Source organism: Lampetra fluviatilis, chromosome 50, assembly GCF_964198595.1.
Source record: "Lampetra fluviatilis chromosome 50, kcLamFluv1.1, whole genome shotgun sequence".
NCBI classification, from domain to species: Eukaryota; Metazoa; Chordata; class Hyperoartia; order Petromyzontiformes; family Petromyzontidae; genus Lampetra; species Lampetra fluviatilis.
The window spans coordinates 2,838,238-2,860,763 of record NC_136324.1 but is presented as its reverse complement, the minus strand read 5'-3'; the positions used below and the strand labels follow the sequence as shown (position 1 = coordinate 2,860,763).

The window sequence follows — 22,526 nt, the reverse complement described above, 5'->3', positions numbered from 1 at the left end:
TCGCGGTCAGGTGACTATAGCTCTCCTGCTTTCTGGTTATAAGGTGGGGTGTTTATTTTGTCCCATCTTTTCACCCTACCTACTGGGAGCTTTTACAGGAATGGAATTTAAGCTCCCAGCATGTGGATCGAAATGTCGGATCTCACAGTAGAAGCTTGGAGAAAGGGAGCGCTGACGAAGTTCCAACTAGCACATGCTAAAAAGCACCATAATGCTGTCCTTTCCCAATACACAATGGCAACCTCTGATATAACACATTGTCCTGCGGAGGGAGCTGGTAGGAACGTTGGGTTGCTCGGTCAATGGCCAGGGTCAACGGCGGCGTGGTGTATTCCGCAAATATGGCCGACTGTGAGGGCGGGCACAAGCCGGCGTGAATAGGTTAAACGTTGAGTTTTATAAGGGCACCACGGGGTGACCAGCCCCTCCCACCCTCCCCTCCCATTTTTGGATGCACGACGGACACAATCCCCTGTGGGCTGGTGTAACCAGGAGGTTCCTACCAGTAAAATGTTTCTACAACACCATTTTCTTTGGGTCTTTCGGTAAAGTCACGTAGTTTCAAAGAAAATAAACAACACAAACGTGATGAACGCTTGTTGCGATTGAAACGTAGTTTATTTTCTTTGAACCTATCTACGTGACTTTACCGAAAGACCCAAAGAATATTAATTATTGCAGTCAAAAAAGCTTTAAGTCAAGATACAACACCATTGTCGAGTCCTTGCTTGTACTAGTAACAATCAAAAATCTGAACTATTCTATTTTGGGTTGCCCCCCAGTATTTCTGGTTGAAATTAGTTCGAGCCTGGATCTCAAAGTTTGTATTCGGCTGTTTTAAAGTCAAACTATTAAATGATTTCTCAATTTACGTTTTTTTATTGATGCAAAACCAACAATCATACATATCCATGACAATAATAAAACTGGCAACACCAATTGAGCTCCCTGCCCAATTTGAATAAACATAAGTGGAATAAATGTTTTGATGCCTCCGATGGCTAAATTATCAATGGTGTGCTAATAACAAACATACATCTGCAATCTACCACCTACACTAGCGATATTTGCCCACGAGTTGTAAGAGTTGGGTGGGTGGGTAAACGTTAAGTCGGGGTTTAAATAACAATACGAGGCAAATGTTTGTGAAACACGCACACACAACATTTATTACAGATCAATGGCAACTAAAATAAACTACAGTCACCAGTCTTACGAGCAGCGGCAAAAACAGTACAAGGGTGAAAAAACCGCCAAATTTATTGGGACAACTCTTGGCAAAAAATGTAATGGCCTCCCATCAACCCCCGAAAACGGGGATGAACTCTTTTCTTTGCCAAAATAAAACCTTGCGAACTCCGTCCCTTCCCGCAGCAGTTGTTTTTATCTGCAGCGATCAAACGTAACTCGCCGCTCCACCTTGGACCCAGAAGAGGAACTTCATGCACACATTTGGACATGTATTTTTTTTTTATCAGGGCTATCGGACAAGGCAACTCATTTACTAGTCGGACAGCACACTGCTGCTGGGGGGGTGCAATGAGGGACAGAGAGGGGCAGAGAGGAGGGGGGAGCCACAGTTTGTGTAGGCAAAAGGGGTTCAGGCTTTCGTGTCTACGTCAGCAACGCCAGGTTCGGTGTCTTCGTCATTGTAAATGTTCTCCGCCTGCGAAAAAGCAAAGGGGTGGACGTTGTGTCGTCATTCAAGTGCTGGAACAGCCACCAACTTTCGCTTGCCAACTTTCGATAATAAAAAAAAAATCGGGATGGTCACAGTTTATTTAACTCGACTCAATTGTTAATAACACTGCTCTAAAAGCAAGACGTCAATATGATAAGCGGCATTTCGGTCAATGCCTAAGAGATAATTTATTATATACATTCCTTTCAAGTAATTGACAATGTTTTTTGTTTATTATTTTTACTTGTCTACCATTGGTAATGCAATCACAGTGTTAATAAAACATTCTAGATACAAATATGAAAACGGCAAGTCAATCGGAATAAAATGCACTCAGCTTAACGGAAGCTTTTTTATGAACAAAGTTTTTTTAAAGTACTGTTTTTTTTCATTTGGACAAAATATACTGACTTACAAATATCAATGACATTACCACTGTCGGCTATGACGCAAATGTGACTTAAAGCCTATGATACACCGGGTGAACTTTAGGGCAATCGTCAGATGGTAATGCATTTACTGTGAGCAACAGTGGTCACTTGGTAGGGCGCTGACAAAAGTGACGGAGTTCTGCCTCGCCAATAAAAACCGCTTTACTCAAAAGCGTCTCATGCAGGATGGACTGGTCGAGAGCAAAACCTCAGGTAGTCACAGGTTATCTTATGTAATTTGAACTTGCAATTATAGCGGAGCAGAGGTCAGATTTGCCCATATTTCGGCAACATTTTTCCAATTTAAAATTGTCGTAGTGTACACACTATGGCCCATGAGGGAACTTAAGGGCGACTCACCATTTGCCACACTTGCATGATGTTGTCTTCGGAGACGGAGCATATGACCCACGGTTCATTGGGGTTCCAGGAGAAATCTGAGATCTTGGCCGTGTGTCCACCGTGGACAAACTGAACAGCGCACGGGGGATGCACAGTACTCGCGTTTAGCTGGAGCAAACCTTGCACACTGCACAAATCGCACGGCACACCGATTTGCACGCAAGGCAGTGTGTGACCAACAAGCTTTAAATACGTACCAGGAGCTCCGGAGGACCGTCTTCAACATCCTCAGCAGCCTGCTCCTCTCCAATTTTACTGTTGAGGACATTGTGAGGTGGGTTTTAATAAAGGTACAGCCCTGCAATTACTCGTTAACAACACGACTGACAGGACAGGCCTCTACTGCTCGAGGGAGCTCTACAGTACCTCTACGGGCTATATGGCCTACTCATACATGCTGGCCAGATATCACGGAAGAGGTGGCAGTACCAACACACTACCCTGCCACATGCAACCTGCTGACTGTGCTGTACCCATTTATACTGTTGGGCGAACAGAGGCGCCGGAGAGGGGGGATAGAAAAGAATGACCACCATTTCAACTGTCTTGCTGAGAGATGGATTTGAACTGGCACTGTGAGCAAATTACACCACAGCAGCATACCTCTTTTCAAAAACATCTCACAAATAAAAATGTAATTGTCCAATTCGAAGATATGTACATTGTGTGGCCACAAAAGTTGATTTGGTACGTAAAAATACAAATCCATTACAATGAAAATGGATCTATTGCAATGAAAATTAAGGCAACGGAAACTATTCCACTTTGATGAAGCAAATCCACTGCGATTGTTGGCACCTGAGGTCCCAGACGTTGAGTCTGCGGTCTGTGCCGCTCGAAGCCAAGATGGTCTCGTTGTGAGGCGACCACTGCACCTGTAGACAGAGTGGGGACGACGGCATCACAAAGAACATACGGCGCGCACACACACACCAACACGCACGTGTGTTTGCTTACATTTTGGCCCCAACCCTGTGTGCATGCATCACGATACGTCACTGCTCCCTGCACCAGTTACCGCTCTCCGCACCTGGAAGATTTCGTCACGGTGCGACTCAAAGGAGTGAAGTTTCAATTTCAGGTTCCGGAGATCCCACAGAGCCACGGTCTGATGAAAGAATTCAAAATGATCATGTCAACTGCAAGTAAACCGTAAGCAAAATGTTTAAACCAAACATACCACATCGCTTCAATAGACCTCTACACCAGTAATTAAATGTTTAATGTTATCTAAGTGTACAACATTTTATCACTCCAGTGCTGTTTAATGGCCTCCCCACATCATATGGGTCGTGGAGACGTTTGCACAATACTTCACCACACTGCTTCGTATGGATTGGTCAAGATGGGCAGTATTGAATTAATCATTGCAACAATGGATTTTTTCCCCACCTACTACCAAAGGCCCGCAGCATATAGAAAAATGTGTGGTTAGCGGTCACCCATTTAAGCACCATCCAGGCTCAACCTTTCCTAGTTGTTTTCTGTTTGTTGCGGTTGCACCCGATTCAAGAGCCGAATGGCTCACAGGACTATACCTAATAAATTAACTTGAACTAGTTACCCGGATTGAATGAGATCGGGTGCATTGCGGGTACTTTGGGCATGTGCATTTAAAGCTTTAGAGCTTCAATTAAAAACAATGAGCTTTGCCCCATTACAATTCAGCAAAGAAGCACCCAAAGATCATAAAGCATTTTAGAACAAAAAAACAAGTTGCAGTGCTAGCACAAATCAACTTAAGCCAAAGGTGGTTTGGAAAAATTAATTGTGGAATGGAGCGATATAAATTGCCACGCGAGCATGAGAGGAGAGACGACGAGAGGGAGCCCGAGACCGCACCTGATCGGCGGAGCCAGTGGCGAGGATGAACTCGCTGTAGGGGTTGAAGGAGAGGCAATTGACCTCGGCCGTGTGTGCATCCACCGAGTGGCTAGGCTTGGACGTGTTGTTAGACCGTGTGTCCCAGCTGCTCGTGCCACGCACAAACACATACATGCGGCAAAAATACAAGATCGAATGAAGAATAAAGTCTAAACAATCAATTATGTCAGCAAGCAATTACTCAACTGATTATAGCTCCCATTACTCGACCAATTGCATAACACAATTTTTTTTTTTTAAAGTCCACCACCGAGTAGTGGAGAAAAATCATGGCAGCTCTAAAATGGACCTCACAGGAGGAGTCTCTGATAGCAACAAACCTTTATACCGCAATTGTATTTACAATGGATCAGCTTCACGAGTTATACGCACTAATCCTACAGTCACAGCCGGACATAGGTAAACACAGAGCTCTAATGTATCAACGTTTCCGTACATCATGAGCTTCTGGTCGTCGGCGACGGAGCCAAACAGTGACTCGTGCAGCAGATGCCAGGAGACGTCCTCCACCACGGCTGTGTGCCCCGTGAAGATGGTCTTGGCCTCCACCACCTTGCCCTCGCGCGGCGTCCCACTGATGTCCCACAAGCACACCGTCTGCCGGGTAGAATCCTTCATTTAAATCAACTCGAGCCCTTTACGTAGCATCAAGTCAAAGCTCATTCAGACAAAATGAATTGGCTATACTGTTGAAAGTGGCTACACTGTGAGAACCAACAAGCCACGGGTTGCATAGGCTGGTTGCATGGAGAGATAACGTGGGGTGGTCATGCAGCCTGGTTGACTTGCACTAGTTAGCTAGAGTTCTGAATTAATCAATATGCGGTAGCATCCCAGGAGCACTCATGTCTGGCTCCGATGACGGGGATGAGTGCTTCCGGGCAATTCCCACTTCTGCAGATCGTTTCACTTTTAAATAAAATCATATTGAAGTTACCAATCAGCGGCATCTATATAGAGCCACACCTGAACTGCCCACAAGCCGAGGTTGGGCCAACCCTGTTATATGCTTATATACTGCGAGTGAAATTTCACTTGACAAACAGGGCGGGCGTGACCCCCATACGGTGAGCTGCGTAGCGCCAATTCGTGACGATAAAAGCTTGAGCTAAGCACAGCTCCCACATACATGGTCGTCGGACGCGCTCAGGAGGTGACCGCTCAGGTTGGGGTTCCACGAGAGGCCGTAGCCCTCCTTCTGGTGGCCGCGCAAACGAAGGTCAGGGTTGCACTCTCCGCTGGGGTCTGCAACAGATGGCACGCGACCAACACAGACACCATACATACTGTTACCTCTTTCACACTGGCACATCCAAGCGAAGCTAGCGCAGGGCCAACACGGTACGGGTGGTTTTCCACCGGCTATTTGCCGTGCGAAGCTGGAATCAAACTTAATAGGCTGGCTGCATAAGACATCTTAATTTGGCTCGGGGCCAAGCAGGGCCAGGAGCGAGGGTTAATCCCAACACTGACGCCTGCTGTATATTTGGAGTTTGCGTGTTCTCCCTGTGGTCGCGTGGATTTTACTCCGGGTCCTCCGGTTTTTCCTCTCCACATTTAGAAACATGTGTTTATAGTATTTGGCCCGACACATTTCCACATAAGCCACTTCGTTGAGCTGTCATTTGTGGCAATGTCGCTTCTGAAAAAGAGCTATGTAGCTCAGTGGGCATTATTTGGTATAATAAAAAATAGTTTAGTTTAATGATACATCCGTGCCCCATATTGTGTTGTGCATTGTACGGACCTGGCACTGATGGGTGCTTGGTGTAGTCAAAGACGAGCACCTCGCTTGTTGGCGTCTTGGTGGCGATGATGTAGGGGTTCTGTGGCATGTACCGTGCTCGATTCACTTCCCCTTCGTGGTTTATTTTGATCTCCACCTCGATTTTTGTTCCCACAGAGCCAAAACCTCCAAACTCTACACAAAGGAGAGAAAATCTTTATTAAAAGCCACACTTAAAGATAAAATTACCACTTGTTTCATTTGGATGTCACGGAAATATGTACAACATGTAGTGCCAAACAACGTGAAATATAAAAAAAAAAATCTGAAAATAAATTAAAAGGAAGGCATAGAGTTTTGCTAGTTATCACATCATGTAAATTTTTGCTGAGCAAATTAACACGATTGCTATTTGCAGCAGTACTTTTTTTCGTTGCAAAATTCTTTTTTTCAGGACTCTTAAAAAGGCGCCATAAAAGTAGTCTCTCAGATGACGATAATGAAACTTTACAACAGGACGAGTACGTGCGATTTTATTGCACGAGGGCAGTCTAAACTCCACGTCTTTGTTCGAACTTTGTCGGTGGATCATACAATGTCAAATACATGCCACCGGGCATCACTTGGGCAAAAAAATGCATCACTTGATTGGTTTACTCATCTCAGGATTAGAAACAATCTCCCGGCTCTAAATGTTCCGTCAATTATACACATATTGATTTATAGATACCTCATCGATTTATAATTACCCTCATACTTTCTTCTCAATTAGGCGATTGAAATGTTCTGAAAGCAAACCTAGATGAGTCTATCGGGAGAGCGATTAAAATGTACTACATTTGATATTTGTGGGAAACATGTAGACTTTTAATCAAAATGCCTCATGTTATATATCTCCAATTATTTCAGTGCGACATCAACACATAAAGCATCCTATATATTCTAATGGTGTCATCGCCCTTGTCAAAAAAGGAGAAAATTCAATTCGGAACTGCAAAGATCAGCTTTTACGGCCCCAACAAAAACCAAGCCAAATCAATGACCATAGCTTTCAGTTCAATGTTAACCAGGGCTTTTAAGATCAAAGAACTTGTGGTGTACGACAAACCAAAGCCCAATGACACTACTCTCCTAAAAGACAAGTGCCCGTATTTAAGCCAGATGACAACCAATCTAAGTTACTTTCAGGTGAATGACTTTAATAGGAATTACATTAATGTGAAAATGCATTGGCAGCGCAAACACAGATAACAAAATATGAATAGATCTGTCAATAACACAACCGTAACGAGGATTAAAAAATATATCAATCCATTTTCCTACCAAGGACTATTGCCCGAAAAAAACGACGCGAAAGGTCATCGATTGTGAACATCTTTTTCTCTTTAGGGCAGCGTTATATAAATGAACGTGTTCAACAATTATTCGTTGGGAGGGACTAAACCACCCGCTGAACATCGCGCGAGCTTCTCTCGAGTTGTGCCAGCGCAGGGTGTGATGCGGGCGGGGAGCTCACCCCCTTTCTCGCTGTCGTAGTGCGAGGCGTCAAACTGGGCGTCGTCGTTGGGCAGCTGCACGCTGGCGATCACCAGGTGGTTCTGCTCGTCGGATGTGTGTGTGCCGAGGATTAAGCGATGGACGCTGTAGTCCTTGCCCTCCGGCCTGTGAGCAGAGTAGACATTCATAACAATTTCGTACATTTTGTATTCAAGCCGTTCTTATAGCTCAATGCTCTCAAAGTAAGAGGTTTTTCTTGGGTTAGATCACGTAAATGGGGATTGCGCTCATTCAGCAGTGGACTGACAAGAGCTGTGCAACGGACTGGGGCGGTGCGCATACCGGGTGACGTCGGGAAGCCACTGGGCGGTGAGGCTCGGCCACTCGAGAGCGTGCGTCATCACCAGGTCATACAGGAACGGTGTGTTCTTCTTCCAGATTTTGTACTCCTCATTGATGACACGCTCCTCCACCGCATCGTCCATCGCCACTGTGGGTGCCAACAAGAGACAGCAAGGTACACGCAATGACACACTGCCCGTCAAGTGACATTGCATCGACACCAGCTACTATAGCATACATACATATGTTGTGTATTAAATGACGATGCTGAGACAGGTCTTCAGGTAAGGGCTTGCGCCGGTTTATTAACAAGGGTTGGTGGCTGGTGACAACTTCCACCAGAGGTAGGCGTCCTAAAACTCGGTCCTTCACGTGGACCCTCAGCTCTGACTCTCCCTAGCCTCTGCTATCTCTTGGGCTCTCTCACTCGAGTCGGATCGGGGGTTCAGCCAACACCGACCGACTGAGGAGAGAGCAGCACCTTCTACAACTACAGCCGGCTTCTCTCCAGACTCCCTGAGCTCTACCCCTCTGACTGTCTCTTCAACCTCTCTCCATCCCAGGCTCCCACAACGACCCCGCTTTCGTCACACCCCCCCCCCCCACCTTAAGTACCCCGAGGAGACATGATGTCATCGCACCGCGCGTATGACGTCACGTCCCCATACTACTCCTCTACACATATATAGACAAGAGATAAACGATAAATATTTGGGTTTATGATGGTAGACTAGCCAATTCAAACTAGAATCGAAGCCTTCGTGACTGCAGGAATTACTCTTTGGTTTTTTCGGTAAAGTCACGTAGAAAATAAAATGGCTAACTCAAATATGTAAACAAAACAATGCAGAAAAACTATTTAAAATTATTACAAAAGCATGTGTCATCATCATCAGGCATAGTCAAACCACAGCTGGATGATGCCCCCCCCACCAAGCCATCACTATCTCTCGGTCCTGGGATTAGCAATCCACCTAGTGTCTGGTTTCACCACTATCTCTGCAGTGGACGCTCTCCGTAATATTTTATTTCACTTGGCTGCCATTCGTCTTGACCACTAGCCATCACCCATTCTATCAACGTATACTCCCCACGCCCAATTACTTTTCTTAAAATTGAAAATGACATCTAAATTTACGGCTATGTTCTTTAATCTATGAATTCCTCTTTTTGCCTCTTCGGAAAATGTTTCAGTCATTGCACAACCACCAACGACCAGCAGACACCACCACCGTCCATAAACAGCAACTGGCACACCGCTTGTTTTTTCAATACATTTTAGCCAAATAATTAACACTCCATACTTCACCATGCTGATCAGTTGGGGGTTGGTGCACGGTGGTAAAAGTATCGATTCATATATCATTCCCGCCAATTAACTTGTGGCCAGTTTCATAGTGCCAATGCGAGGATGCCCGAAATAAACGAATTCATGCGTAAAGAGCAGCCACTTTAACTTTTCATAATTGACTTTGTGGGTCAGATCACGTAAGTAAAATGCGTGTCGTAAACCCAATTCCATCCGACGCAGCCAATTAATAAACAATTTTGTCGTGTGAACGTGAAAATTTGACACATTTTCGTTATTCAATCGGAAAGAGAAAAAAAAACTATAAATTATCATATCGGTCGCGAAAGCCGACGTGTTAAATATACTTAACTTGGTTATAAGTCAATCCGCTTAAAATCAATAGAGACCGAACCATTTGCCTTGCCTTGACTTACATAAGAGGCACCTTCGATAGACTTAACGAGCATCTGCGTGAATTAAATTACTTCCTACCCTCACATAGCCACGGCCTTGACAGTCTTGGGTGGTCTCATATGACGAGCGAACACCGCGTGTGTGTGCGGGTCAATTACAAGAGCGTGGGTCGAATTTGTACTTAACAACACGGCCATAAACCATCATAACGCGGGAGTAGGCGGGATTTTCAGAGGCATTCATCCAGTGGAGGATTGATAATGACTGATGATGATGAACCACACACTACTCAAAACTACCCCGAATAAAAATACGTAGAAAACCTATCGCATTTCATCATCATTAGCCAAGGTCAATCCACTGCTGAATGAAGGGCCCCTCTAGCCATGACGTATCCCGCTCAATCTTACTTATCTTCAGTCAATGTTATATTTTAACCAGCGCATGAGCTTCTATCACATTTCCAGGCGACACAGAAGCAAGCGAATTATTAATCGGACGCCGCTAAAGGTTGCGCGAATCTGTGAGGGTGGCTAACTCCACATTCCTAGGACGGGGCCGCGTTCGGTCCTGGAAGGCGGGCGAGCATTGACAGCCGCGCTCAAAACGCAACAACGAATCGCTAATGGCCATAAAAGCGTTGCTAACACAATTACCGAGAAGACAAACGCGAAACTTTAATATTCGCGCTTTACGATTTAAATAAAAACTCTGCGCGGCGTGCGGCCTACGCGGTCAGGCTGCGCGCACTGTACCCTCACACCGCGCGCAACTTGAGAGAGGGGGACGATTTTTTTCGGCAAAAAAACCACGCCGCGACATCGAAATCAATTAGAAGGAGCGACCGTGGTGCGACTCCCGGTGAGGAGACGCCGTGAGATGGCGACACGGTGAGAGGGAGGCGAGAGCCGCTTACCTTCCTTGTCCGCCATGGTCGCGGGTTCGCGGGAAAATTTCTCCTCTTTGTCCCGCCACGCGCGCGGGGCGGAAACACGCAACGCGCATGCGCACACGCACCACGGAGGCGAGCGGGGTAGGGGGGGGCGGAGAATGGGGAAGAGAGGCGGGGTCTCGCGAGAAAAAAGAGGAGGGGCACGAACGAAAGGGGAGGAGCACACGAGCAAGTGGGAGGAGTTTTAATGAAAGGGGAGGAGCGCACGAGAAAGTGGGAGGGGTTTCAATGAAAGGGGAGGGGCACACTAGCAAGTGGGAGGGGTTTCAGTGAAAGGGGAGGGGCACACGAGCAAGGGGGAGGGGTTTCAATGAAAGGGGAGGGGCCACAATAGCAAGGGGAGGGGTTCAAAGGAAAGGGGAGGGGCACACGAGAAAGTGGGAGGGATCCCCAGGAAAGGGGAGGGGCATACAAGCAAGTGGGAGGGGTTTCAATGAAAGGGGAGGGGCATATGGGCAAGCGGGAGGGGTTCCAAGGAAAGGGGAGGGGCATACGAGCAAGAGGGAGGGGCCCAAGAGGAAGAGGTGAAGATGGGAGGGGCGAATTGTGAATAAATTATGCTGCGAGTTAAAAAGGGAGCGGTTAAGAGGGGACGGGCGCGGGGGGCGGGCCGAAGAGAAGGGGGGGGGGGATTGTAGGACGAGGGGAGGGGTGGCCAATTGCTAAGGGGGCTATGGGGTGAGTGGGGACTTTCAGGACGAGTAGAAAGTGAACTCGCCCTCCAGAGTGGGAGATAGTGGTGGGGGGCTCTTGAGAGAATGGGATGAGTCAGGGAATATTGTTTAATGGGGTTATTTGCACGTCCAGGGTGAGTACGCATGGGCTAGTCTATGTGGTGGTGGGGATGAGACGGGAGTTGAGTGTGCTTCAGGGCGAGTCGTCGGGGTGAGTGAGCAAACAGGGGGACGTGTGGGCTAATGGGGGCTGAAGTGGAAGGGATGGTGAGCTGGGGCGAGTGCGGATCACTGGGTTGTACTATGGTATGGTGAGAATTATACGTTTTTTGAGCTTGTAAAGACACTGAATTTGGTACTGTCTAGGCAAGTGTGAGCAAGTGAAAAAGCTGGTAATTGGTCTTTGGGCCCGTTCATTAATGACGTCACGCACCTAGGGGGGGTCAGACGTGTGACGATGTGTGACGAGGGGGGGGGGGTGAGAAATGTGACGTCACATCAAAATGCGTAACATTAAATAAATATAGATAACACGTTATACTTAATTACATATACTTTTAAATAAATATTTTCTCCTACAACATCAGAGTGCAGCGCCACATTAAATACGCACTACAATGACAATAGTTTCAAGCGATTTCAAGCATGTTGATTTGGGGGGGGGGCAGAGCTTTGTGACGTCATATTTGAGGGGGGGGGGGTCTGACTTTTTGTGACGCCATGTGACGAGGGGGGGGGCGTCAAAAATAGTCCAAAATCGCGTGACGTCATTTATGGACGGCCCCTTTCGCTAATCGTGGTTATTCCTAATAAGGCACTGTTACAGCTAACAGATGACTTGGTAGTTTGGGTTATGAGAACACGCCACAATGATTCAATGAATTACGGTATCATGATTCTGCGGAAAATATGATCTTAATTGGTTTGTGCTGCAGTGAAAGTGCAATTAGTCTTGACAGGGGAGTTTAGACTACACATTGCACATGTGCTTTGTATTATCAGCGTGTTAGTTTTATCCGGGCCATCCTTCACTCGTATCGATTGCCTTGGATAAACGAAAATTAACTGTGAATTTAAATGTTTCCATAAGTGAAAACAATTACGTATCTCGATTATTCATATACAGTATTCTTAGTTCTTTCGGTAAAATCACGTAGATAGAAAAACTAAATATAATTCAATAAATTAAAATGAAAGAAAAAAAAGGGCAACCACGACGTTTCGATCGCAACACAAGCGGTCTTCATCAGGCGGAGATAAAAGAGGGGGCAAGCCTCCAAATGCAACTGCCCTTTTTTTGCTTTAATACAAAAACAATTCTATCCACGTTACTTTACCGAAAGAACCAAGAATATAAATTCCTGCAGTCACGAAAGTTTTAAGTCAGTTACAGTTCTTTAGTACCATTACCTCCAAGGTATTCCCATGGTTAGCATACCGGACTGGAAATTCATAACGTGGCCCGTTTGATTCGATCTCCCGGTGCGGCAGTTGAGTATAAATGGGTTCACCAGTAAGTCTATCGGCAGGTCGCTTGTGGTGGGGTAAAGTGTGGGGGTACCCCCTAACCTCTTCAAAGTTTACATTTTTGTTTGGGTGAAAACTCAAATGGCCAAACTAACAAAAGTAAAACAAATAAAAACAAAGTAGAGCAATGAAGCAAAAAGAAATGGCAACAAAAAAAACTGCATCACACGAGACATAGAAAATATTGCAGAGACATAAAGACATGTTTTTTTCCTAATTACAAACCTTAGTTAAGGAAAATAAGAATGATACTGTACTGTATGTGGTTACTGTTGTGCTAATATGTAGGCAGACACAAATGTCAAATGCCAGGAGTCTGTCCAGGGTGGAATATTCGGCCAAATACCCAGTAGAGGAGCTCTAGAGCTCCCACGAGTTTAACAGGAAGGCTTTCGCGACCAAAATCATCCATGAGATAGCTCCCACAAGCTATAGTTCTTGACTTCAAACTTTCGTGACTGCAGGGATTCATGTGCCCCCCCATACCACTCACCCCAGCTCTGCCAGTGTCGGGGCTTTCTCCGACATTAACATTAGCTGCCCCCCACCCCTCAATCTCTAAACCTTTATAAAACAGTTTGCCTGTTCCTGATGACGACCGCTTGTGTTGCGATCGAAACGTCGTGATATTTTGAGTAACTTTATTTACTGTATTTTTCGATTTAAAGCTTTCGTGACTGCAGGGATTCATCTTCTTGGTTCTTTCGGTAAAGTCACGTAGAAGGGAAATAATAAAAGAATTTTTTTTTTTTATAAAAATTATATTTACTTTTTTATCTACGTGTCTTTATGGAAAGAACCATAGAATAAGCGAGAGGTCCTTCCGCCAAGTGGCGTGAGCAGGGAATTGCAGGGGACTGCCTCTGGCTTCTGTATGTGCTGTAAAGAAGGCCCATTGGCCGAAACGTCGCCAATTTTATTCATTTTAACACGTAAGCTTTCACGACCAATATTATTCATAATCAACGTTTTTGGGTTAGATCGCGTTATTTATAAATTTGCCCGATGATGCTGGATGCAATTACCAGCGAAACGTCGTACTCAAAAATGTTAAATGTTGCGGTTTCAAGCTTCAACACACCGGTGGGCTAAAGCAGTGAACTACGTGACACTTTTTTTTGCTGATTGGCCGTGTCGGGTGGTGGAGGGTTACGACACATTTATAAATAACGCGATCTAACCAAAAAACGTCGATTATGAATTTTATTCATGATTCATATTATGGCCACACTGACGACTGTGTTGCATTACAGCGCTTTGAGATCCTTGATGAAAATCGCGATGTAAATGCAATTATTATTTTTTCGGGGGTAGTTGCAGTGCTGCGCCTTCATCCTTTTATATCGGCTTGGTGGGGAGGGGGTAGGGGGTGGGGCCACGGCACATCCGGGTCCCCCCGCGCGGGCGGTGACGTCACGCGCGTGACGCTCGCTCCAAAATGGCGGCGGAGGCGTCTCGAGGCTGAGGGAGGCTCGTGAGCTTTGGCCGAGACGACGACTACAACAAACAAACAAACAGCAAAATAAACAACAACAAACAGCAGAAACCGGCGACGAGCTTTGCAAAGCGGCGCGCTAAGGTAGTCGCGTCAGCGCAAAACAGCGCGCTGTAAACGAGCGGTAGCCCTCCGCTGTTCAAGGCAATGCTGGCGGTTTGAGGCGGCGCCGAAAAGATTTTAGATTTTGTTTCCCAAGGCGGTGTTTGTTGTGCGTGTGTGTGATTTACAATCGCTGCAACAACAACAACAGCAGCAGCAGCAGGAGCAGCAGGAGCACTGCTAGCGGCGTCGGCAGATAGGGCGAGGAGGGGTTAAAACAGCGGAGCCGCCGTCATGGAGGGGATGTCGCTGAGCGAGAGCGAGCAGAGCTACTACGCCGAACTCTTCGGCTACTGCGACGTGGACAACACGAAGAAGGTGGCCGCGTGGAGCCGCGTGAGCGAACTCTTCAGGGCCTCGCAGCTGCCGCCTGACGCCCTCCTGCAGGTGAGCCGGGTGGGGTGGAGGGTGGCGTGCTGGGTGGAGGGGGGTTGTAGGGGGTGAGTGGTAATGGGGTGTGAGTGGTATGGGGTGAGTGGTAGGGGGTGAGTGGTGTAGGGGGTGAGTGGTGTATGGGGTGAGTGGTGTATGGGGGTGAGTGGTATGGGGTGAGTGGTATTTGGTGAGTTGTATGGGGTGGGTGGTATGGGGTGAGTGGTGTATGGGGTGAGTGGTATGAGGGGTGAGTGGTATGGGGGTGAGTGGTATGGGGTGAGTGGTAGGGGGTGAGTGGTAGGGGGTGAGTGGTAGGGGGTGAGTGGTGTAGGGGGTGAGTGGTGTAGGGGGTGAGTGGTGTATGGGGTGAGTGGTGTATGGGGGTGAGTGGTATGGGGTGAGTGGTATTTGGTGAGTTGTATGGGGTGGGTGGTATGGGGTGAGTGGTGTATGGGGTGAGTGGTGTATGGGGTGAGTGGTGTATGGGGTGAGTGGTATGAGGGGTGAGTGGTATGGGGGTGAGTGGTATGGGGGTGAGTGGTATGGGGGGTGAGTGGTATATGGGGTGAGTGGTATGGGGGGTGAGTGGTATGGGGGTGAGTGGTATGGGGGTGAGTGGTATGGGGGTGAGTGGTATGGGGGTGAGTGGTATGGGGGTGAGTGGTATTGGGGTGAGTGGTGTATGGGGTGCGTGGTATGGGGTGAGTGGTATGGGGTGAGTGGTATCGGGGGTGAGTGGTATGGGGTGAATGGTATGGGGGTGAGTGGTATGGAGGTGAGTGGTATGGGGGTGAGGAGTGGTATGGGGGTGGGTGGTGTATGGGGTGAGTGGTATGGGGGGTGAGTGGTGTATGGGGGTGAGTGGTATGGTGGGTGAGTGGTATGGGGGGTGAGTGGTGTATGGGGGTGAGTGGTATGGGGGGTGAGTGGTATGGGGGGTGAGTGGTATATGGGGGTGAGTGGTGTATGGGGGTGAGTGGTATGGGGTGAGTGGTATGGGGTGAGTGGTATGGGGTGAGTGGTATGGGGTGGGTGGTATGGGGGGTGAGTTGTATGGGGGGTGAGTGGTGTATGGGGGTGAGTGGTATGGGGGTGAGTGGTGTATGGGGTGAGTGGTGTATGGGGGTGAGTGGTATGGGGGTGAGTGGTGTATGGGGTGAGTGGTATGGGTGTGAGTGGTATGGGGGGTGAGTGGTGTATGGGGGTGAGTGGTGTATAGGGTGAGTGGTGTATGGGGTGTGAGTGGTATGGGGTGTGAGTGGTATGGGGGGTGAGTGGTATGGGGGGTGAGTGGTATGGGGGGTGAGTGGTATGGGGGTGAGTGGTGTATGGGGTGAGTGGTGTATGGGGGGTGAGTGGTGTATGGGGGGTGAGTGGTGTATGGGGGGTGAGTGGTGTATGGGGGGTGAGTGGTGTATGGGGGGTGAGTGGTGTATGGGGGGTGAGTGGTGTATGGGGGGTGAGTGGTGTATGGGGGGTGAGTGGTGTATGGGGGGTGAGTGGTGTATGGGGGGTGAGTGGTGTATGGGGGGTGAGTGGTGTATGGGGGGTGAGTGGTGTATGGGGGGTGAGTGGTGTATGGGGGGTGAGTGGTGTATGGGGGGTGAGTGGTGTATGGGGGGTGAGTGACATGGGGGTGAGTGGTATATGAGGTGAGTGGTTTATGGGGGTGAGTGGTATATGAGGTGAGTGGTATATGGGGGTGAGTGGTATATGGGGGGGTGAGTGGAATGGGGGTGGGGGGGGGTCATGGTGTTCTGCTGATGAGTGGGGGTGTCAAGGTGCCCCTGCTGCAGGCGAAGATGGGGGGGGGGGGGTGCACATGAAGGATGGATGGTTGAGAGAGGGGGGGGGGTCATTACAGGAGAGTGAGGGAGGCCTTGCAGCAGGGGAGTGCGTGGTTGTCATGGTATCCTTGCAGCAGGAGAGGGGGGTCACTGCTGCAGCTGAGGGTTGTGGGCCCCCGTGCGCAAAGGAACCTCTGAGAGGCTGTTGAGGAAGAAGGTGATGTTGGGGATGTCACGTTTTTTCCTGCTACAGGTCAGCCTTGGTGACAGAGTATTGAGGTATTTCTGTTGCAGGACAATGATTTAGCAACGTGTCCCTGCTGCAGATGAGGGAAGGTGTTGTCCTGTGCGTGAATGTCATTGTTATCGCGTCTCATTGACGTTCCTGTTGCGGGTGAGAATGGGTTTGCGACTATGTGAGGCACTCAAGGTTCCTCTGCTTACAGATGATGTATTCCTGTTGGCGGTAGTCTCTTTGGGCCATGCTGTCCTTCACTGCAGGTGTTGTGGGATGTCCCTGCTGCAGGTGCCGCAGGTTACGCTGTTGGTCATGGTGTCTGCTTTCGGTGATGCCCGGTGTCCCCGTTGTATGTAAAGTTATAGGTGAGGGTGTCCGCCGCAGGTAATCCTGGTAGATGGCTGCAGGCGATGTTGCTTGGTTGCATTTGAGGATCGGTTGTCGCTCTGCAGGTGAGGCTTGACGTTGTGTTGGTCCTGTGGACGGTTGCAGGAGACTTGGTTATTGTCTCTGCAGCAGTTTGAGACTGTTTGGTTGTATGTATATACTGTATGTTTGTTGAACTACTTTCTCACCGTACGTAGCCAATCGCGCTAATCGTAGTGGTTGGGGGAAGGACAACAAATTCTACGCAAGAAGCAGTTTTAAATCTGGATTTTAAAGTCCATAGCTCCAGTGGCTTCCTAATTGCAGGTTGTCCCTGATACGGGTGACACTTAATGTTGCGCTGGTGTTGATGCAGGTGATTGCCGTGGTTGCGCTGCTCTTGTTGATATTGAGAGGTGTGATGCCCTCAGTGCTCTGTATCACTGTCTGGTGGCCTATGTAGGGCAAGTGCAGAGCTTGAAGAATAGCACGTGATTATCTCTCGCCTGTCTTGGTTTCACTCAGGATCATCTACTTTGTGTATGCTCGGAAATCTGTAAGGCATTAAAAGTCCCAGGTTTTGTCAGATGCGTAATAATGCACCACTAATGTATTTTGCAAGTAGTTCTCCCCCCCCCCCCATTCTGGTTTTTAATATAGTTTTCTTCTCGTTATTTTTCCTGGATTTTTTTTGTACCTCAGAGGTGGAAACCTGAGGAGGACCCCTGGGCTCTTGAGGCGAGTGAGCAGAAGGGTTTGTGGTAATAAGATGTTGGTGTGGAACTGCGCTGCTAAGTTGTATCTGCTTCCGCGTGAGGGTCACATTTTCTTTTTATAATCTGCTTTGCATTTTAAAAAAGAGAACTGGTGGTTTCCAGTTGAGCAGCTGAGAGAAGGCTTTAGGAAAACAGCCCTAAAGGCATTCCATTCAAAAAACCAAACGGCACGCAGGCGGTGTAAAATTAACATTACATGTGACTCGTCAACGTTACGTTGGGTTAGCACCATTGCTTTAATTACGTGCAGCAGGAGCAGCTAGATATTTCTCACATGACAATACAGCATGTATACAACTGTGCAAAGGTCACGCATGACTAAACTTATGTGCTCCTTCTAAGAGAATGGCGTATGACTTAGTCTATATTAATTCGCCTCCGATGAGTACAGAAGCAATGTTTACAAGGTCAGTTGATTTATATGGAATACATTTTCGTTATTAGAGTAGCATCAATTAGTTGCATCTTGACAGAGGGAGAGTCCGTGAGCCTATAGTGGTTTCATATCTGGTTGCAGTGCTTCCATATGCTTTCTGCCGCCATTATTAGTTCGTGTTTTTGTTACAGATGGCCACTTATTTTATGGTCGTTCCAGATTGAGCTTTGTGGCTATTATAAAAATTTCAGGCCACTCGATAGGACGACTTATGTGACTGAGCTGGGTGACTCAGCCAAAGGAATACAGTCGTCAAATTAATTTGCAGTTGCATTATTCTTGACAATAGGTTTGCAGTATAGAGAATAAATGATCTGTTGGAATGCTGTGGACCAGATAAAATTCACCGCTGTAACCCATTAGACAATGCGGGACACGACGTATGTCGTACTGTACTTGTAATTGTTGCTGTATATATCTGCTTGTAAGACCAGTGTGTGTGTGTGTGCACGCGTATGGAGCGGTAAGCGCGCTGCTTTATAAACCCAGCAGCCCAAGTTCGATTCCCGCTCACGGCCAACACCGGTGACGATTATCTGAACCGGGTCCTGGGCCTCCCCTAGGTCGACTCTGCCTCAAATGAGTACCTGGTGCGGTGTGTAAACATCGCCATTGTGGAGACAAAGGCGGGCCGGGCGTGGTGCTGGCCCATTCACCGACCTCGTGTGCGGTTGCTGGCCTTCAGAGGTGCTCTCTAACAGCACTTGCCCCAACAGTCTGTTAAGGCTATACGGTGGATCTTTGCCTTTGTGCATGCGTACACAGCGTGGTAATGTGAATGAGGTGCAAGGGTGGCCCCAGGAGGTAATGAATTCTAGTTAACAGGACATTCAGATGCATGGGTCTGCCCGTCCCCGCAGCCAAGGTTTGCTGTTTACAACCGCACTCCAGTAGGTCATTCACTTCTATAGATTGGTCCCCACGTATGTGTTTACAACGCACCCATGGTACAATTAGCCCAACACTGGAATCTGTTTTGTACACATCATAAACAATGCCTGGTAGCCATCTAAGCAGATGCCCTGCAATAAATGACTGGGCGTCTGTTTTACATTAAAATGTGATATACGTCGTTGTGCGTATTTGCTTTCGTTCATACTACGCTAATGATTAATCCCACATTGCAGAGTAAATGAAAACAATGAGACGTAAATTCACCGTTTAGGGAAACAGCTTACGTGGAGCTTGTAATGTAATCTGCATCCATGCTGATGCACAGTTGGTTAGCTTACTGGCACTTGGCAGTCAACGTGTTTTAACTTGTACGTGTTATTCACACTGTTACACAAGATGAGTTGATATTAATGCTTAACCCTTTTATTTTTAGGTGAAGTGAATCCTGTACAATGGTACTTTGGAGAAACTTTTAAAGCATGTTTTACCAGATCCACTGTTTTCACTGCACTGCTATTCATATTTAATTCCAGCTACCGTTGGCACAATTCAGAAGGCACCTGAACACAAAAGAAAACAAGTGCCCACCTGGCTCTGTAGGATTTCACCTCTTCATTGAATTTGGGGATTCATAGGTGAAAAATACCACTTGCTTCTTCTTGTCGGGGCTCACTGCCCAAGATGTATATCAAACTCCCATGGCCTCGTGACCTGACATTACCGGTCTCTTCATCAGTGACGACGGCAAGAAAATATACGATTTGGCCTCTCAGCGCTACTTTGGCGAAACCACTCGGCCTTGGCGATGAAAATAGAATGGCGGAGGAGAGAAGAAGTTAAGAGAATAGTGTCGAGGTGCAGGCCCCAACTCGTGCGATTACTAATGATACGTCTGGCCGTAGACACATCCCACGGCGTGTCTGCTGAGGGGGCTGTTCACAGCTTCATGCCACCTTGTATGAGCACTCCTGAATCTTGTTTGAGCTACTGTGTGAAAGATTGTTTACTTTGTGTCGTGAAAAAGTAGCTCCACCCCATCCGGAAAATCAACGTGTTTTTATGGTGTAGCTAAACACATCTGTGTGACTGTCAACTCGGAAATGTACACTCCATCCGTGCGTGCAAATCGCGGATTGTGCATAGGAAATCGCACGCAAAAAATTCGATCATAATTCAATCGCCTTCCAGTTTAGGTCGTGTGTAATTTAAGTGCAACACCTGGCAATCGTTTACAAAGTACAACCCGGACAATAAATTAGTTCGGACCATTCCCATGAAATTTGGCCAATTCACTGATGTACATTTGCCTGTCTTTGTGAACTGTCTTGTGGGACCTTTCATGTCAGCACACAACCCGTCAGTACGACATATAGTCATGGTATACATACGTTTATTTATATAGTGTATTTAAGCCATACTCATTGAGACAATTGCACGACCAACCAATGGGCCACCGAGTCATTCAATTAAACATACATTTTCAAATTACAAATGCAGAGCTGCTTGTCTACCTACACGGCTGTCTACATTGACAATGGGTTCGACAAGACTACCTGGATTGATAGTGGGTTTTTGGATCTGCCGATATGAGTGTGAATGTGGATAGAAGATAGACATTATTTACACTATATGAGAGGTACAGCCTCTATTATGCATGCAGATGTAGACTGCTGCTTAACTACATAATCTAGTGAGGCAATGTAAAACTATGGTCAATTACTGCCCCACATTCCACATTTTTAAATATACTTTCCGCGTATCTTTCTACATTTCATTCACTGTCTTATATGTCGCGGATACATTGAGTGTATTTTAAAGATCTGAATGATACAATTGTTTATATTCCAGCCATTACCAATCCACCAATGAAAGAAGGTCCCCTGCGCTATGTTGGTCTTTCATATATTTTTTTAACTCTGTTCAGTGCGGGGTTTGGAAGCCACGAGACAATGTCATCCGCGGCAAGAAATTGATCTTGGGTCGCTGGGTTCATAGCGTAGCGTGCTCACCACTATACCACTGCTCCACTCTGAATTCTACAGTGTTACATCGTTTTTTATGCAAGTCCAGTGGTCAGTGTCGCCACCTCTGCCCGACTTGCACATGCATCTGCACGGCCCAGGGATGGCTGAGGAAGACAGCTGTTCTGACTTGCTATATCTATCACTATCTGAGCAATGCAGCCTATCCTGTATCTCCCCAGCTCTATCTTTATCTCTGTAGCTGTCTCTGTTCCACTATATATTTATACATCACGAACTCGACGAAATATGGGTGAAGCCGTGCAGTATCTTCAATTGGTTATGTTTTGCATGCTTAGTTAAAACGTATTTAAATTGGTTTGTACAATTTTACATTGTCTTTGCACATCAGCTATTGCCAAATTGCTCGATCGTAATTTTTTTGTTAGAATTTGTCGAGCGATATAAAAATCTTCAATATTCAGATGATGGTGATTGAGTGAATGATGTAAATTATATTGATGCTCTAGATGGTGTAGAAAGTTGTGAATTAGCAGAAGTATATAGTCGAGTATGCTTATAACTAGAAAAATCTGACAACCCAAATTTTCCAATTGAAAAATTATAGCCTGAGGGTTAATTGATTTTACTCAGAGGGCTGGGTTAGCCTAAAGTTTTTAAAATCCTTTATATTTCATGTGAACACTTTAAATATACGGCCCCTGTCATCATTAAACCAAGTGATTGGCCTCTCTTGTAAGTTAAAGCCTTCATAAGTCACTATGCCAAATTCATTTTAACAAACCTTCCATCTTTGCGAAGGAAAAGGGTTGTCTATTTGCAAAAGGTCCCTCGGCAAGAATACAAATTGATTGGGTTGTCCTCTGATGGTGATGTGTGACTTCAATATTTACATTTCAAATGCATTGTGGTACTGTGTTATTATTTATATACAATCACAGTACCGTCATCACTATTGAATGATCAACTGTTTGCTCGCTGCAGGATAACCCGAGACGTGTCTCTCCCAGCCCAGTGAAGTCATTCCCAGGCCGTGGTCTTAGGAGCAGAGGTCGCAACCGGGTAACCGGCTACCCGTACCCTACCCGATACCCGGCAACCCGTACCCGGCCGGGTACGGGTACGGGTAGCCGTTTGCGACCCTGGTGGGGCCGGGTACGGGTAGGCCGTGAGTCACTGGTGAGTAACCGTTTGTCACTCATTTCGTGTAGGGTACGGGTACGGGTAGGGAACGGGTACCCGTACCCGGCCGGG

The 22,526-nt window shown here is 47.0% G+C and overlaps 2 protein-coding genes across 6 annotated transcripts in view; one reads left to right on the top strand and one right to left on the bottom strand.

Annotated features, from left to right (window-relative positions):
- Window positions 1-1,142: 1,142 nt before the first annotated feature.
- LOC144948621 (histone-binding protein RBBP4) lies at window positions 1,143-10,683 on the bottom strand. Of its 4 annotated transcripts, none has more exons than XM_078878228.1 (12): window positions 10,585-10,683; window positions 7,964-8,111; window positions 7,641-7,786; window positions 6,146-6,319; window positions 5,528-5,643; window positions 4,835-5,010; window positions 4,357-4,483; window positions 3,533-3,622; window positions 3,313-3,389; window positions 2,712-2,769; window positions 2,473-2,583; window positions 1,143-1,666 (listed from the first exon to the last, which is right to left on the bottom strand). In XM_078878228.1, exons 1-12 carry the CDS (start codon window positions 10,598-10,600, stop codon window positions 1,601-1,603), a joined length of 1,305 nt encoding a protein of 434 aa, XP_078734354.1. In that variant the 5' UTR covers window positions 10,601-10,683; the 3' UTR covers window positions 1,143-1,600. The 4 variants fall into 4 exon arrangements, with proteins under 4 accessions (XP_078734354.1, XP_078734355.1, XP_078734356.1 ...); XM_078878229.1 differs by having other exon boundaries at window positions 3,545-3,622; XM_078878230.1 differs by having other exon boundaries at window positions 4,835-4,995.
- Window positions 10,684-14,226: 3,543 nt separating this feature from the next.
- The window catches only part of LOC144948619 (ralBP1-associated Eps domain-containing protein 1-like), a 40,353-nt gene continuing 32,053 nt past the window's right edge, over window positions 14,227-22,526 (top strand). For both annotated transcript variants that reach the window (XM_078878227.1, XM_078878226.1), the window contains exon 1: window positions 14,227-14,805. In XM_078878227.1, coding sequence (XP_078734353.1) covers window positions 14,653-14,805 — 153 coding nt within the window. In that variant the 5' untranslated portion in view covers window positions 14,227-14,652. The remainder of the gene's footprint in view (window positions 14,806-22,526) is intronic.